Below are 15,985 nucleotides of genomic sequence, written 5' to 3' on the forward strand. Positions count from 1 at the left end.
GTATGGGTGGGCATCCGGGAATCTGCCCTCCCCTTCCCCCCTTGAAGAACAAGATGACAGCAGAGGTTGGAGCCATGTTTATTGGGAGACAAGTGCATGTCATGATCACTAATGTATGTCCGTTGGGGAGTGGGGTGCAGGGACTGGTTCCTAACACCCCCCCCCCCCAGAGACTCATTCCTGGATGTAGAGGTTGCTGGGGGCAGTAGGATCATCTGCTGGGCGTGTCTCCACCACCACAGGCCTGGGGAAGGAGGAGAGAAGTCAGTTCATTCATTCATTCATTCATTCATTCACAAAGGAGTTAATAGAGGCTGTGCCAGCACAGTTCTGGACTCTTGCAGTGATGTGCAGAGACAGTCTCTGCCCTTGAGGAGGCCAAAACGAAGACCAGCATGAATCAGTGAATAACATGACTGCAAACCACTCATGTAACAGAACACATTGCATGGAAACCTATCCCAAAGGGCTGGCCAGCGTGCCCCGAAGAATAGCGGGTGGAGCCTGAAAGAGGCTCAGGAGGGAGGGAACTTGGTGAAAAGTCAGGGAAAGGTGTTCTGGACAGAGAGAACAGCCTATGCAAAGGCTTTGAGGTGGGGGAGAGCTTGGGGCTTGGCTGCAGAAGTCAAAGTCTTGTGCGCTGTGGCCAGGACGGGGTATTTATCTTGTATTTATCTTGTGGCCAGGATTTGGTATTTAACGGGAGAGTTTAAATGGGGAGAGTGACACAATCGGATTTAGATTTTAGAAGACCGCTCTGGTATGTCAAAAGGCTGCAAGAGATCCTTGAAGGGGCTCTCATTGGCTAAATCTGGGAGTTCTCGTACCTCGAAATTAATAATCATGATACTAATATAGATTGTAACCCACAGAATAAAATGGAAATCCAGGAGACTGTGCTGAAATACACACACACATACATACATACGTGGTAGAAAAAAGGACCGTTTCCCCCACAGTAGCATGCCAACTAATGAGTGCAGAAATAGGAAATCACCACTGGGTAACTATCCTAAAAATACATTCAGGCAAAAATCAATAATAGATACTAAAAGCCGTGAGTAAAAGTCTGATAGAAACAGTATAATTACACAGTCTCAGCAAATCACCGCAAAAGATACTTTTCTTTTAGCACAAAAGTAACTTATAGTGGAGAAACCGGACTCACCCCACCTTCCCCAAATGTCCAAAGATGGCATGACCAGTCCTGGGACAAACTGACATGATATGATGGACTGACGACCCGCCGTCACTTCTGTGGTACCCCTGCCCCTGCAATGCTTAACCTGGAAACCTCAAACCCAACTGAGGGACATTCTGGAAAACAACCTTCCTGTACTCTTCAAAAGTATCAAGGTCACGAAAAACAAAGAAAACCTGAAGAACTGTTCCAGGCTAAAGACTAAAGAAACACCACTCTTAAATGCAACCCATCATTTTGAATTGTCTCCAGGACCAGAAAAAAAAAAAGTATTATTTTTTGGTTATAAAGAGTATCATTGGGCTAACCGGTGAGACCGGGTATGTGGGTTAGAAGGTAGCGATGTCTTGCGGTTATTTTCTTGATTTTGACAGCTGCACTGTGGTCTGTAAGAATATGTCTTTGCTTGGACTTAGGAAACAGTTCACACCCAAATAGAAAAAAAATGACACATATACAAAAGAGGATAAAATATATGTGATAAAAACAAAGCACACACACACACAAAGAAAAACAAAAACAAAAACCAACCAAAAAGTTAACATCTGAGGAACTGGATGAATGAAGGGGATACAAGAATTTTTAAATTTCTTTTTGCAACTTCTCTGTGAGTCTAAAGTTATGTCAAACTAAAAAGTGGAAATTAAAATTAAAAAAATAAAAATGTCCCCTTGGCTGCTGTGTGGGGAATAAGGCACAGAGACAGAAGCAGGGAGACCAAGAGAGAGAACGTCCAGGCCAAAGATACAGGTGGCTAAAGAGACCTCAAGACACCTCTCCAAATTGGAAGACCCCCTCCCCAGTTCCGTGTTCCCCTTCCTTAAGTCCATACCTGGGGGAGCCAAGAAGACGGAAGGTGAGGGTGGGGTCTCTCAGCTCCTGCAACAGCTGGGGGAAAAGTGTGTGTTTCAGTATCTAGAAGACTCTCCCCCTTTCCCTTAAAGGGAACGGGGGTGGGGGAGAGGTCTCTAAACTTTTAGTCTTAGATCCAGAAATAATTCTAGTCAACACCATTCACCAGCTGTGTGACCCCCCAAGCAAGTTACTTTTCCTCTCTGTGCCTCAGATTACTAACCTGTGAAGTCACAGGACCTTCCTCATATGTGATGGTGAAGATTAAATACAAACACGTATGGGCAGCATCTGACACATCTATGAGCTAAGGACCATTTTTCACTCCATTTTCCAGATGGGGAAAGTAATGCATGGGAATGTTAAGTCATTTGCTTGAGGCCAATCAGCTGGTTCCAACCCAGCCCGTCTGTTCATGTTCTTAACCACCCACATCTCTCTCTAGTGACCCCCATTTTATAGTTGGAGACTGAGGTTCAGAGAGAGTAGACTCTCTCGCACAAGATCCCCCAGTGGCCTGGAATGAGCTCTAGACCCAAGAGACCCTGGGGTATAGAAGGGGACCCGGCTGAACTGAGTCTGGAGGAAGCTTCTAGTCAGGGCTTCCCACCCTGACTCAATTCTCCTGATCCATCTGATGAACTGGATGCCTGATGGGGAAGGAGCGGAGTTGTGGGCATTGGGATGAAGCTTACCTGGTCTGAGCCTGGAGCCCACACCTGCACTCCATGCTTCCAAAAGGCCTGGAGCCGGCCCCCGACCATAGCTGGGAGACAAGCGGTGCCTGTTACGCTTGGGTATCACTGAGCCTCCATTCTGGACCGGGGGCCCTCCCATCCCTGCACGTACCCACGGCCTCTACTGCTTCAGTCATAGGGATCTCTGGAGTTCGAAGTCCCCGGACTGGGTCCCCCTCCGGAGTCACCAGCTTCAGAGACCCTAGAAGAGGGCAGAGAGAGGGCTATAAGAGTGAGGCTCAGAAGGATGCTGAGAGACTGTACAATAAATTCACTGAGAAGCAAAGCAGGACAAGGGCAAAGCCCCGAGGGGCTCAGCATTTCTGAGAAGCACAGGGTCTGCGAAGCCGAGATTCAGGAACAGTGGAGAAAAGACCAGGAGGAGGGTCCTTACCGTCCATCAACACCATCACCTTGTCTTCCTCTACCTGGGTCACCTGCACCGGTCCCCTGTGCTCTGTTTGACAGGCAGGGGTTCAAAGACCAATTCCCCCTGCTTCTGCCTTCCTCCGCTAGGCACCCTCTCCATTCCCAAGCTAAACCCCGCCCATCACAGCGGTCCCGACGGGTCCTCAATCTCACCGGCTGTATGCATCCACCGCTCTCCCCTCGCCCCAGCTGCAATCCCTTTCCCAGTTACCCCAGTTACATCGCAGGCTAAGCACAGCCCAGCCGCCCAGCCCACCCCCTCCCAGCAGCCCCGCCCCCAGCGAGCCTGCCCCACCCACCTGTGCTCATCTCGCCCAGCCAGCAGGAGAGCGCGCCGAAGCGCACGGTGTGGAAGAGCACCGAGTTCGCCGGCCGCCCCGGGCTCACGCCGATGCAGACGGCGGGCAGCTCGGAGCCCGGCCCGGTCAGTAGCGCGAACACTGGAAGAGGCGTCGGTAGCGGGAACAGCACCTGCTGCAGGCCGCACAGGGAGGGGCGGGCTCAGAGTCGTGGGGCGGGGCCTGAGAGGGGAGGGGCCTGGGAGGAGAGCCTGCAGGGAGCTTCCCAAGTATATTTCCTGGGCCCTCGGTTTTGGGGGATGGCACCTAGAAACTTCAGGGGGTAAGGCCCCAGAGGCGTGAGGTGATGCCTCCTTAGAAATGGGTGGATGTGGCTCAAAGTTGGCGTGCCTTGTTTGGAGCGTGCCGCCTTAATGACAGCGAGGCGGGGTCCCCGGAGGGGCGTGACCTCACAGGCAGCAAAGTCTCCTTAGAGTCAAAGGATCTGAGTGGGGTCCCCTTAGAGACCAGAGGAATGGGGCATACGGCCTGAAGGATAATTAGGCTGGAGTGAGAGGCGGAGCTTAAGGATCCAGAAGCTCTCAGAAGGGGGAGCCTCTGGCGCCGACCACAGGTGGGCGGGGCCTCGGGTAGAAGCCGGGCTTCATGAAACTCTCAGCAGAAGCGTAACAAGTGGAAGGCCCTAGCATGCAACCTCGCAGAGTCCCCAGCCTCGACAGCCCCCCTACCCGGACCAGCAGGAACTTGTTCATGGGCTGGTACCACTGAAGCAGGACCACGGACGTCTCCAGTGCGCCGCACAGGAACGGGCCCCCTGAGTTCGCACCCTCCGCTGTGGGGGATGGGTAAGGATGGGTTAGGGTCAATCTTCCCCCCCCCCCCCCCCCCCCCCCCAAAGGGCACACAACTTCCCCGGGCTGTTGACAGCCTGCCTCAACAATGTAACCCCCTTGGATAGATGCAGTTCCCCCCCCACCACGCCCCCTTTCCTCACGTTCCCCCCACCCCACCCCGTCAGGATTCTCTCTCACCCACGCAGCAAGCCCGGCACCCTTTGGTGTCCTGGATCTTGGTGGAGACCATATTCTTCCTGCAGGAGAAAGCAGGTGTAAATGCGGAGGGACGGCAGGAAGGGGGGATTGCGGGGGGGCCTGTGGCGCCACTGGGGGCTGGTACCTTGCCAGAAGCCGGTGGGGGCTCATGTGAGCGATGGGGCTTCCCGCTCTGGTCTCCTTGCGCTCCAGCAGGCCCAGGATGCTATGAGAATACAGGTGGGGGGTCTTTCCTACAGCGTATGTGTGTGTAAGGGGAAGCAGGCAGTTAACGGACACCAGACACAGCCACCTTTCTCTGTCCCTTCTCTTGGCCCTATCCCTTTGAAACTCCCAAGGCTTCAAGTCTCAAACACTTTTATGTCTTCATTTTCCACTCAACATATTGTAAATGTCCACCTTAGGCCAGGTCCTGTGCTTGGCTCTGGTGAACAGTGGTGAGGAAAACGAGTATGTTCCCTAGCCTCCCGTGCTGGTAGCCGCAGAAACTATGGACACTTAGCCAGCCAGGTGAAGGTGCACATGCTACTAAATTTAAGAAGAAACCGATCTAGAAATTCTCTTGAAGTCTGTCATCACAGATGTGATATTAACTAACTCATGAAGCCTATTTGGCTTGGTGTTTCCCTGTCAATTAGAAATTCTAATTCTTTTACGCAAAATGTTTATAAAACAGTTAACACAAAATTGTAACCTCTATCTACTCCCTCACTCTATTTCACAAAAGTGTGGGATAAGTTTCAACTCTCATCTAAACGTCAAAGAAATGTAAAGACTTACTGTAGACCTTACCTCAAAACTGACTTGAGGTGGGACTACTGTGAACCCCATTTTATGGGTAGGGAAACTGAGGCCCAGGGAGCAAGTCCCACAGTGAAAAAGTGGGCTGAGATTTTTAACTGCGGGCTCTGTGAAGGGGGAGCCTACGTTTTTGTTTGTTTTATTTTGTTTTCAGCTGTGCCCATCTACCTCCCAACCCCTTCTCGACCCCTTAACTTCTGACCCCACTCCCCCCACCTGACCCACAGCCAGACCTGAGAGGGACATGAGGACATTGTTGATGGAGTACACCCAGGTAGTCCGGCTAGGAAAGAGCTGCAGAGAACGAGGCAGATGGCTCCCATAAGACCCCAGCAACCCCCAACTCCAGCCCCTGCCCTCGGTCCCCCAGCTGCTGTCCTCACCATCTCCAGTGTGGCCTCCTGATCATTCCGGTTCAAGATGAAAATGCCTTCCTCTGCCCCCAGGAGCAGGTGCTGGTCTGTGGGGACAGACACAAGGATGCTGGAACCTGCCTCATCCTGGGGAGGGGCCTCCCAGACCCTGACCTGACCCCAAACACTGCTAGTCTGTCCTCCAGCCCTGACGCTCAATTCTCTCTGACTCCCAGCCTCTGTCTCCCCAAATCTGAACTCAAACCCTGACCCAGTGCCAGCTCAAGCTGGTCTCATTCTTATCTACCTCTCAAGGCTGGACCTGCAAATCCTGACCCCTGTCCCCTCAACTTTGACCCCAACATGAGTCATGCTTCCCCACATAGCCTCCGAAGTTCCATCCTTCTCTTCCCCAGTCCTGACCCCCAAATGCTAATCTTGTCTCAACACTGATCCTCAAACTCGGGCCCCCTGAAATGTGGCTTTTTCTGTCCAGTGTGTCCCCCTCAAACTCTGTTTTTTTTTTAAATAAGTTTTAGTCATTTTTTAAAAAAGATTTTAAGTAATCTCTACACCTAACATGGGGTTTGACCTTACAATCCTGAGATCAAGGGTTGCCCACTCCCCCGACTGAGCCAGCCAGATGCCCCTAGTGCTGGGTCTTTAACATTTACCCCTCACTGACCTTGTCTCCACATCTCTCATTCCCAAATCCTTTCCCTTTCTGCCTACATTCCCATCCCCCAAACTTCCGACTCCAAAATGCAGACCCCGGTCTCTGTACCGTTAACCTCCAGCTGAGGTTAAAGGGTCCAACTTATACCCCAAACTCTGACCATTCTGTTATGATATTCCTGGACCCTAAACTCTTACTTTCCTAATTTTCACCCACAAATTCATTTTCACTCTACCCGTATTTGATCCCCAAACCCCAACTGTAACCCTGGGCTCTGGTCCTGCCTCGGTTCTGCCCCCCCCCCCCATCCTATTAAGACCCTCCCCAGGGGGCGCCTGGGTGGCTCAGTCAGTTAAGCTTCTGACTCTTGATTTCAGCTCAGGTCGTGATCTCACAGTTTGTGACTTTGAGCCCTGAATCGGGCTCTCTGCTGTCAGCACAGGGCCCCCTTCAGAACCTCTGTCTCTCTCTCTCTCTCTCTCTCTCTCTGCTCTTCCCCCATTCTTGCATGTGCGCGCTCTATCTCTCAAAAATAAATATTTTAAAAAAAGACCCTCCCCCACCCCTGCCTCTGTGCCTCCATTAAGGGCCCTCCCCATCCCCCTTCCTTTCCGTGACGCTCCTGAGTGCCCACCCTTGGTGGAGGGGTGTATCCAGGCAGCCGTGCTGTGGATCCGGAGGGGGCAGCCATTGAACAACTTCACGAGAAGGGCACATCCCTAGGCGGGCCACGGGGGGCAGAGCAGCAGATCCAACAAAAGGAAGGAGGGGACACGAATGTGCAGGGGTTAAGACTCTGACGCAAGAGCACCAGCATTCAAATCCTGCCTCTGCCTCCTCAAAGATTTATGACCTTGGCAAGCTATGTATCCCTCTCTGCCTCCGTCTTCCCATCTGTGACATGGGAGATGATGTCACTGCCTGTGATACCAAGCTCTATCTGTGAAGGTTTACGCCACGTGTAAACATGAGATCGGGGTCTGGCACCGCTCAACACCGCTCAACAAACGTCACCTAGCGTCATTGTTACTCTTCCTGTCCCCACACACCATCCCACCCCTAGGCACCCCCAGGCATCTAGAGGCGTGAGTCCTCAACACAGCTGGTCTCACCTTTCTCTTCATCTTTTCCTTCTTGGGGGGCAACAATGGGGGCTGACCAGGGTCCCGGGGGGTTGGGTTCCAGAGTGAGGGTTCTGAGACAGGGTGGGAGAAAATCAGTCCCCAAAGCGCCCCCCTCCCCTGCCCAACCCATACCCCCCGCCCACCTCCTGCCCCAGCCTGCCCCGTTACCTGAATGGGCAGTTAGGTGGGGGCTTCGGGTGGCTGGGGGAGGCCCGAGATGGGGGGTGCGTGGGGGAGGCCCACTGGCACACCGGACCAGCACCCCGGGGCTCAGTTGCCCATCATCCCCAGTGCCCCCGGGACCCTCATCTGATGAAGAACGGAACTTGGGCTATGGAGATGGAGAAGACGTGTGGGGAAATAAATTAGATCCCAACCCTGCCTCTGCCAGAGCTGACACTGTTCATGGCTCTGAGCCCTCAATGTCCCACTATCATTCCAGGCATCAACCCTGACGCCCACAACACCCTCCACCAACTAAAGAGTTAATGCCAGGGGCGGCTGGGTGACTCATCAGTTAAGCTTCCCACTTTGGCTCAGGTCATGATCTCCAGGTCCCAGGTCATAGTCTCCGGGTCCCATCAGTTTGAGCCTTACATTGGACTCTGGGCTGACAGTTCAGAGCCTGCTTTGGATTCTGTGTCTCCCTCTCTATCTGCCCCTCCCCCGCTTGCTCGAGCACTCTCTCTCTCTCAAAAATGAATAAACATTAAAAAAAACAAAAACAAAAACCACAACTAAAGGGCTAATGCCAGATAGCTTAGTCCTGGGACCAGTGTCCCTCTGGCTAAATACTTTGAATTCCCATCCTGAGGTGCAAGGATGCTCCTTCCCGACTACAGTGTGTTCATCATCCTGGTCTCCCAGACTTCAAGGGACCTAGTGCCCCAGACTCCAGCCTTAGAGTGCCCAGTATCCCAGCCTCTAGGGACCCTGGCCTCCTGGTCCCCAGCCCCCAGCCTCAGCCCCCCGCCCCCGGCCCCCAGCTCCGTTGGCGCCAGGCCTTACCTTGGGAGGCAGTGGAGGAGGTATGTCATCTGCAGGGGTGGGGCTGGAACACAAAGATTGGGGAAGCAGGCACAGGTGTCGGTAACAAGGACTGGGGGCAGATGGGAGTGGTTTGGGGCTGGAGGTCTGAGAACGAGAGGGTGGGGGTGACTCGGTCTGGGCTGGAGCTGACTATTACGGCTGTTAGCATAGCCGTGAGGATACTGGCAACCGCAACACCGGCTATCGAGTGGGGACAACGCGTCAAGCCTGAATCTTCACAGCCACCTCGTGATGCAGATCATATGAGCTCCTGGGGGCCAGGTTCTCACTTGGTGCTGGGCTCTGCCCATGAGCCCACTGCAGAGGAGATGCATAGAACGGATGGGTGGGCGAGAGGCGGACCCAGGCCTGGGGGCTGGGCTGACTGCAGGCGCTGAGGTTGGGGTCTGGAGTTCAGGGAAATTTCCAGGGGGGAAGATGCGGGTGAAGGCTGGGCTTTGAGGGTTAGGGCTGTGGCGGAAAGTCTGGGGCCAGAGCAACATCTGGGAGCTGAGGGCCGGAGGCCCCGGGCTCAGCGCGGGTGCGGCTGGAGGAGGAAGGAGAGTGGGGGCGGAGGCTGGGGTCCGGACGGAAGGGACATGGTGGCTGTAGGAAGGTGAGGGTGGGTGAGGGCCAGTGGGGCTGGGGGCCACGCCTCTCTTACATGTCCACGTCGTCGTAGTCGTCGTCTGACTCTGACGGCTGCCTCCTGAGGAGTGACAGGCGTGACCCTCAGGCGGCTCCCTCACATATCCCAGCCCCCTCCCCTCCACACCGAGGGCCCCTGACCTAGGGCTGCTGCTCCTGAAGTCTCCAGGGGGCTGTAAGTGGGCCTGTGGGATAGTCAGGGGTCAGCAGTGCCTGGCGGAAGGGGAGGGCATCTGAGGTGAGCGGGGGGAGGCACCTCACCGTGTGGGCCGTGGGTCTGGACTCCATTCCTCTGAGCTTCCGGAACTGCATGTGCCGCCCTGGAAGGGAGGAGGGTAACACAGTGAGCTGAGGAGATGGAGCTGAGGAAAGGGTAGAATTTGGGGGTTGAGGTCAGGATCTTAGGACTGGCGCTGCCCCTTGGTCGGGTGGGGGACATCTTGGTTTACAGGATCTCATTTGGGGGCCAGGGTTTGGGACCAGAGAGATGGGGCTCAAAGTTGTCCAGTGCTTGCTTTCAGCTTCCACTTGGGTCGTGGGGATCGGACAGAGATTTCTGAGGGCTCTTGGGTGGGGGGGGGGGGTCCTTGTGTTATGAGAAGTCTCATGGAGTCTCTACAGTCGTTTTGTAGCTCAGCTGGTGATGAGGTTTTCTGGAGTCTCTTGCGGGGTCAGATAGCGATAAGGGTCTCTGAGGGTCTGTGTGGAAATGACGAGGGTCTCCGGGGTCTATCATGAGATCAGATGGTGGCGATGAGGGTCTCTGGCAGGATCACAGAGGGTAGAATGGTTCTCTTGGATCCGTTATCGGGTCAAGTAACCCCAAGCTTAAGGCGTCTCTACTTACGACAGCAATCAGCATCTGGGATCCCTAGAGAGCTGGATCGGTGAGTGGACCTGATCCTCCGGGGGACGGCAGGGGGCACCTGGGCAGAGTGGCAGCTGCATCAGGACCGTGGCCCTCCCCCAGACACCCCTACCACCCTGCGGGCCCAGCCAGGAGCCTCTGGCTCTCCCATAGCCCTCTGTGCCCCCAGCCCTGTGCCCAGCTCCCCATCCCTCCTCCCCCTTTTCCTTCTAAGAGAGGCCTCAGGAAAGCACTCCAGGCCCGGGGCCCAGCCTAAGCAAAGGCTGGGAGGTTCCAAGGCTTTTGTCAGCCGGGGCGCCCTCACCTCAGGCTCCTCATCTTCGATCTCGACAACTGGGGTCCCCTTCCCTGGATTCCTCAGTTTGTCAAGAAGATCTAGGATCAGGCTTCTGTTTAGCCTGGGCTGGGACACCAGTTGATGCTGGAGAGGGGGAGGACGGTGTCAGCAGACAGAAGGCTGGTATTGGGGAGAGGCTGGGACACGGGCTCAAGAACCTAAGGTAATCTGGGGGGGGGGGGCAACTGAGGAAGAAGGCAGGGAACTCTGGGAAACTGAGGCTGGGGGATTTTGAGGGGTTGGAAAGGATTAGAAGAGTCTAGGGTTCCCAGCAGGGGCCCTTGGAGAATCCCACAGGTACCTTAGCGGGGGAAAGGGGTCCCCGTTGAATTCCAGAGTATACCCAGGACTGGGTCTGGAGGCCTTTGGGAATCTGTGAGTTTTAGCAACTCAGGGTATCTTGGCAAAAGGTCTAGGGTACATTTTGGAGAGTTTTGGAGAGGTCCTGGGGAAATCTGGGGGTGAGTTTGGGAAGAGCTTTTCAGGGAAGGGAGGGGAAGTTTACACTGAGCATCTTGGTGGCACCGGGTCGTTTCTTGGGGTTCTTAGTGAGGGTGACTTTGACAAAGTTGTGGAAGGCAGCCGACCTTAGGAGGAAGAAGTTCTGGGGTGAGGAAACCAGAGACTCTCCCATCAGACCGTGGTTTCTGGCTCTGCCCTCCCTGGCCCTCCCTCACCCTCTCCCCTCTCCTACCATTTGCCTTTTTCTTTTAGCCTGGGGGGCTGGTAACCACTCTTCGACATGAGGAAGAGAACTCTGGAAGAGTAAGGAGAGGACACAGTGTTCAGACTCTCAATGACTCGAGGGGTCCCCCAAAGCACGGAGGTCACCAGGGAGCAAAGCAAGGGACAGAACAAGAACAAGGTTTAGGTTTTACAGTGCACTGGGATGTCCCTTCCAGGGGACTCTGCTGATCACAGGACAGAACTACCGCAGTTATGAAGAGAGGCTCGGGGAATCCCTGCTGCGGGGGTGGAGGGCTGAAGGGGGTGGAGCCCTCCCGGTGTGGAGGGCTGAAGGAAAGGCTTTCTGGGTTGAGAGGCTCCTTGGGGGTCTGAGATGGAGCTCGGAGGAGGAAGGGGTGTCCCCTGTAGGGGGCCTTGGTGTGGGGCAGCAGGCTGGGGGATGGCACTCAGGGTCAGGGCAGGGCGGTGCCTCTGGGCCCAGGGGGACTTGCCTACCTGAGAGGGTGCACGTCAAAGAGCGGTGGCTGTAGCTCGGCTAGTTCAATGGCAGTGATGCCCAGGGACCAGACGTCACACAGCTCGTTATATCCCCCCTTCAGGGCCACGGCTGCCACTTCGGGAGCCATCCTGGGGGCAGAGACCCTCAGAAAGCCAGCAGTGACACAAGGCGGGGAAGGGGAATACTCCTTGGTATGGGGGTGGGTGCGGGAGAGAGACAGAGAAGGAGAATGGGGCATGGAGAGAACCAGATGCAGAAAGAAACATCAAGGTGAAGAGACAAACAGAAATAGAGACGCAAAAAAGTCAAGACAGAAGGATCAGAATAAAAACCAATACAAAGAGGGGCGCCTGGGTAGCTCAGTCAGCTAAGTGACCGACTTCAGCTCAGGTCACGATCTCATGGTTCACGGGTCTGGGTTCGAGCCCCGCGTCTGGCTCTGCGCTGACAGCTCAGAGCCTGGAGCCTGCTTCCGATCCTGTGTCTCCCTCTCTCTCTGCCCCTCCCCTGCTCATGCTTTCTCTCTTTCTCCCTCTCTCAAAAGTAAATAAAAACATTTTTAAAAATTAATACCAAGAGACCTAAGTAAATGTAAAACTCGAGAGAGAGCCAAAAAGAAAACAGAATGTTCAACAGAAAAAGGCAGAGTCAGGGAAAGGGGCCGGGAAGGAGATTCCCAGTGATCCAGGTGAGGAAAACCACTGCCCCCACTCCATCCCCAGCTACCCGCCAGGCATCCCTCACCAGTAGGGCGTCCCAATGAAAGAGAGGCGTCGGGCCAGTGTTGCCCCAATCTGGGCCGAGATACCAAAGTCAGCTGGAGGCAGAGAGAGACATGGTGACCTGGGGTCCCCTATCCCCTTGGTCCCCAGCCAGACTCCCCACAACCCCCACCAATCACACTCACCCAGTCTGACTTCCCCAGCATCATTGATGAGGATGTTGGCTCCCGGGGGGGGGGGGGGAGGAGGGAAATTAGAGGCTGTTGGAGACCCCCCCCCCCCCAACCCATACTGCCTCCATCCCCTGGCCCTTCCCAACTGCCCAGCTCAACACCACCCTGAGCCCGCCAAACACCACTTCCGTCTCCTGGGCCCCCCACCCACCAAGGCCACTTTTCCGCCCCTAGACTACCTTGATGTCCCGGTGTATCTTCTTCTGTGAGTGCAGATAGGCAAGTCCCTGGGGAAGAGAGTGGACACGGGGGCTGTGAGAGTCCGGGGGCTGGAACAGGGCCCAACCCGACCCAGGCCCATCAGACTTCTCCTCACCTGGAGCACTTCCCGGCAGACATAGCTAATCTGGAGCTCTGACAGGGGGCCTGTCACTGCAAACATCACACCCGTGGCGTTGGGTGGGAACCAGGACACCTGGGAGCCCCTGGCCCCCACCCACACTGGCTGAGATGATGCCACGTGGGGAGGGAAAGCGTGTAGGATAAGTGGGAGGGGGAGACGGAGGGACGTCCCTGGGCAACGCAGGGAACATGAGGCAGGAGGGAGACAGATTCATTAAACAGATATTTACTGTGTCTACTGGGTACCAGGCACTGTGTTGGGGCACTGGGGAGACAGCTGTGGACAAGAGACAGACATCCCTGCCCTTGTGGTGAGAACATTCCGGGGAGACAACAAACAAACAAGACGAGTAAAACATAGCACATGAGATGCTAATAAATCATAAGAAAAAAAAATAAATCAAGAAAGAACAACAGGAAATATGTGTGGGAAGGGGTATGACATTTTACAGGGTGGTCGGTGAAGTCTACTCTACTCTGAGAAGGTGACGGGGTGTAGACGTGATCAGTCCAGCTTGGAGGGGAACAGGAGAGCAGGTGCAAAGGCGTAGGGGTGGGAGAATGCCTGGTGGGTTTGGAAAGCAGCAAGTGGGTGGAGCAGAGTGGGGGAGGGAGAGAAGTGGTAGGAGGCGAAGTCTGGCAGCTTGGGTGCAGGTGGGGGTCACACGGGGGAGCTTGGGCTTCTCTTTGGAGGGAAATGAAAGCCCAGGGGGGGCTCTGAGCAGGGGGTGATGTGACTTTGCAAAATGAGGAAAGGCAGAGGGACACAGACACACACACACACACACACACACACACACACACACACACAGAATGAGACAGAGAAACAGGAACAGATCCAAACTGAGATCAAAAAACATGAAGAAAGACGTTCTGAGAAACATAGAAACACAGAGGGGACAACAGGGAGACAACAGACAGAAGTAGTCGGAGACCAGGTTCAGCGGACTGGCTGTGTGGGCCACTTCCTCTCTGAGGGTCTCAGTTTCCCCCCTCCTTGATGACTTCTTAATGAATTTCTTCCTTTGCTAACATTTAAGATCTTGGGTTCAAAGGAGACAGAAAGATGACCAAAGACAGTGGTGGCCATCAGAAATTGAGAGGCGATCAGAGACCCATGCCCCCTGCTACCCTCAAGTTTTCCAAAAGAGTGAAATGCAGGTTGAGAGAGAGAATCAGGAATTCAGTCACTCAGCCAACGAAAACGTGGACCATACGATGGGCCAAAAATGCAGAAATATTCAAACACCGCCACAGACACATTGGTGAGAAAATGCAGACAGGGGAAGATGGGAGGGGAAAGCAGAGGGGATCACTGCATGCAGAAGGACTGGGGCTGGACTGTCAAGTCCTGGAGGACAGGGTCCAGGGCCCACTTGGTCACTACAGCATCCCTAGCACCAACCAGGCCAGGCCCCAGGCCCAGAGTGGGGCTCAGTGCGGGAAATGTGGACCAGAAAGACAGTCCCACAGGAGACACAACCCCAGAGACACAGGAGGGATGGACGGGGCGGGGCGGGGGGGGGGGGATGAACCCCCTTGCCCTTCCTCTCACCTTGGTAGATGTCCTGGAGAGAACCAGCCCCACAGAATTCCATGCATATCCAGAACTTCTGCAGCCTACGACAATTCAGGAGTAATAATAACGGCAGTAATAAGTCATTATCGTAGGACAGCCCGGCTCACTGTCTGTTTTGTTCCAATTCAACAAAAACTTTAACGTAACAGCTGTCATCCACCTCGCCCACCAGAGTGAGATCATTCCACTTCCATTTTACAGGTGGGCAAGTTGAGGCTCTGAGAGAAAATGTATGTTCAGGGTCAACAGGACTCAAACCCACATCTTTGGACTCCTAACCCCGGAGGACTCCTAATTCTGCTGTCCCATGCTAACCCAGGAGACAGGGCAGATATCTCCCAGGTTGCGCAGGTTAAGGGGGGGATAGAGGGGCCCAGGGTGTCAGGTCTGGGGGACAGAGGTCATCACTAGGACATCAGGGATATTAATTTAGGGGTCAGGAGATTTAGGGAATTAAAGGAGCAGAGAGTGGAACCGGGGGACCTGGAAGACAGGATGATGAAAGATTAGTTTTAAGGGGCCTTGTTTTCAGGTTTGGTTACTATGAAGGGACCACTGTCGGGGATCCCCGCTCAGAAATGGGCGTCCTGAATTGCAGAGCACATTGGAGAATGCTCTGGTCAGAAAAGTGGGACTTCAGACTGGGGATCAAGTTGGGGGGGCAGTTTAAAAACAGGGGTCCAGGATTGGAGGTCAGGAATGGGGATTCCAGGCTAGGGGCCGGGGAGGGGGGTCCCAGGGCAGCTTTGAGGCTCATCACCAGAGATAACTCCCATGGTAGGCCACGATGTTGGCATGCCGGCAAGTTTTCAAGATGAGGATTTCCTTCTGAAGTGTGGAAACATCATCGTCTGTGAGGAGGGACAGGAAAGAAAAGGCCGCTGCAGGGGAGGAATATGGGGGAGGCAATACCGTGTCCCAAGAGGAGGGGAAGGGGTGTGGGGAAGGAGCTGCCATCTCCTCTTCTCACCAGGCTCCATCTTCACCATCTTCACTGCCACCAGGTCCCCCGTCACCTTGTCTCGAGCCTTGTAAAGGGGAAGTTGGCAGTCAGGCAGGCTCCATTCGCCCGAGTTCCTTCTCAGCATCCCTGACCAAAGCCAAGGACTGGGACCCTCTCTCATCCCCTTCCCTTCTTGGGCCTCATCCCAAAGTCTCACTGGTTTGAGGATGATGGAGGAGGGGTGTCCTCACCTTGAAGACTTCTCCATAGGTGCCACCACCGAGCCGCTGCAGCAGGTCATAGTGGTCCCGGGGATCCCTATTAAAGATGTCGGGGTCCACGAGGTCCATCCCTGGGGGCTGGAGCTGGGCCCGCGCCCAGGGGCCAGCAGGGCCTCAGGGCTCGAGTGTGGCACCTCCCTCCCTCCCCACAAGTCCTGCGTCCTGCACCCGCCTTGCTTTGCCTCCACCGGCTGTGGCCTCCCCCCTCCCCACTCTCGCTTCCTGCCCCAGCACAGGGCTGTGCCCTGCACAACGCTGTGCAGCCGGCTCCACCCCCTGTCCCCTGGGCCCTG

General features: G+C 54.8%; 1 protein-coding gene across 1 annotated transcript; it reads right to left on the reverse strand.

Moving 5' to 3' along the window:
* Positions 1-61: 61 nt before the first annotated feature.
* Positions 62-15,860, reverse strand: MAP4K1 (mitogen-activated protein kinase kinase kinase kinase 1). Its single transcript, XM_030297701.1, has 31 exons — positions 15,663-15,860; positions 15,439-15,496; positions 15,229-15,319; positions 14,445-14,509; positions 12,864-12,919; positions 12,728-12,774; positions 12,500-12,543; positions 12,337-12,409; positions 11,589-11,720; positions 11,101-11,163; positions 10,912-10,993; positions 10,374-10,490; positions 10,049-10,127; positions 9,463-9,521; positions 9,343-9,386; positions 9,218-9,262; positions 8,533-8,575; positions 7,693-7,855; positions 7,513-7,595; positions 7,035-7,119; positions 5,755-5,831; positions 5,605-5,665; positions 4,695-4,803; positions 4,550-4,608; positions 4,247-4,350; positions 3,519-3,693; positions 3,185-3,247; positions 2,903-2,992; positions 2,749-2,819; positions 2,034-2,089; positions 62-244 (listed from the first exon to the last, which is right to left on the reverse strand). Exons 1-31 carry the CDS (start codon positions 15,759-15,761, stop codon positions 175-177), a joined length of 2,463 nt encoding a protein of 820 aa, XP_030153561.1. The 5' UTR covers positions 15,762-15,860; the 3' UTR covers positions 62-174.
* Positions 15,861-15,985: the final 125 nt, after the last annotated feature.

Source organism: Lynx canadensis, chromosome E2 (assembly GCF_007474595.2).
Source record: "Lynx canadensis isolate LIC74 chromosome E2, mLynCan4.pri.v2, whole genome shotgun sequence".
Lineage (NCBI taxonomy): Eukaryota > Metazoa > Chordata > Mammalia > Carnivora > Felidae > Lynx > Lynx canadensis.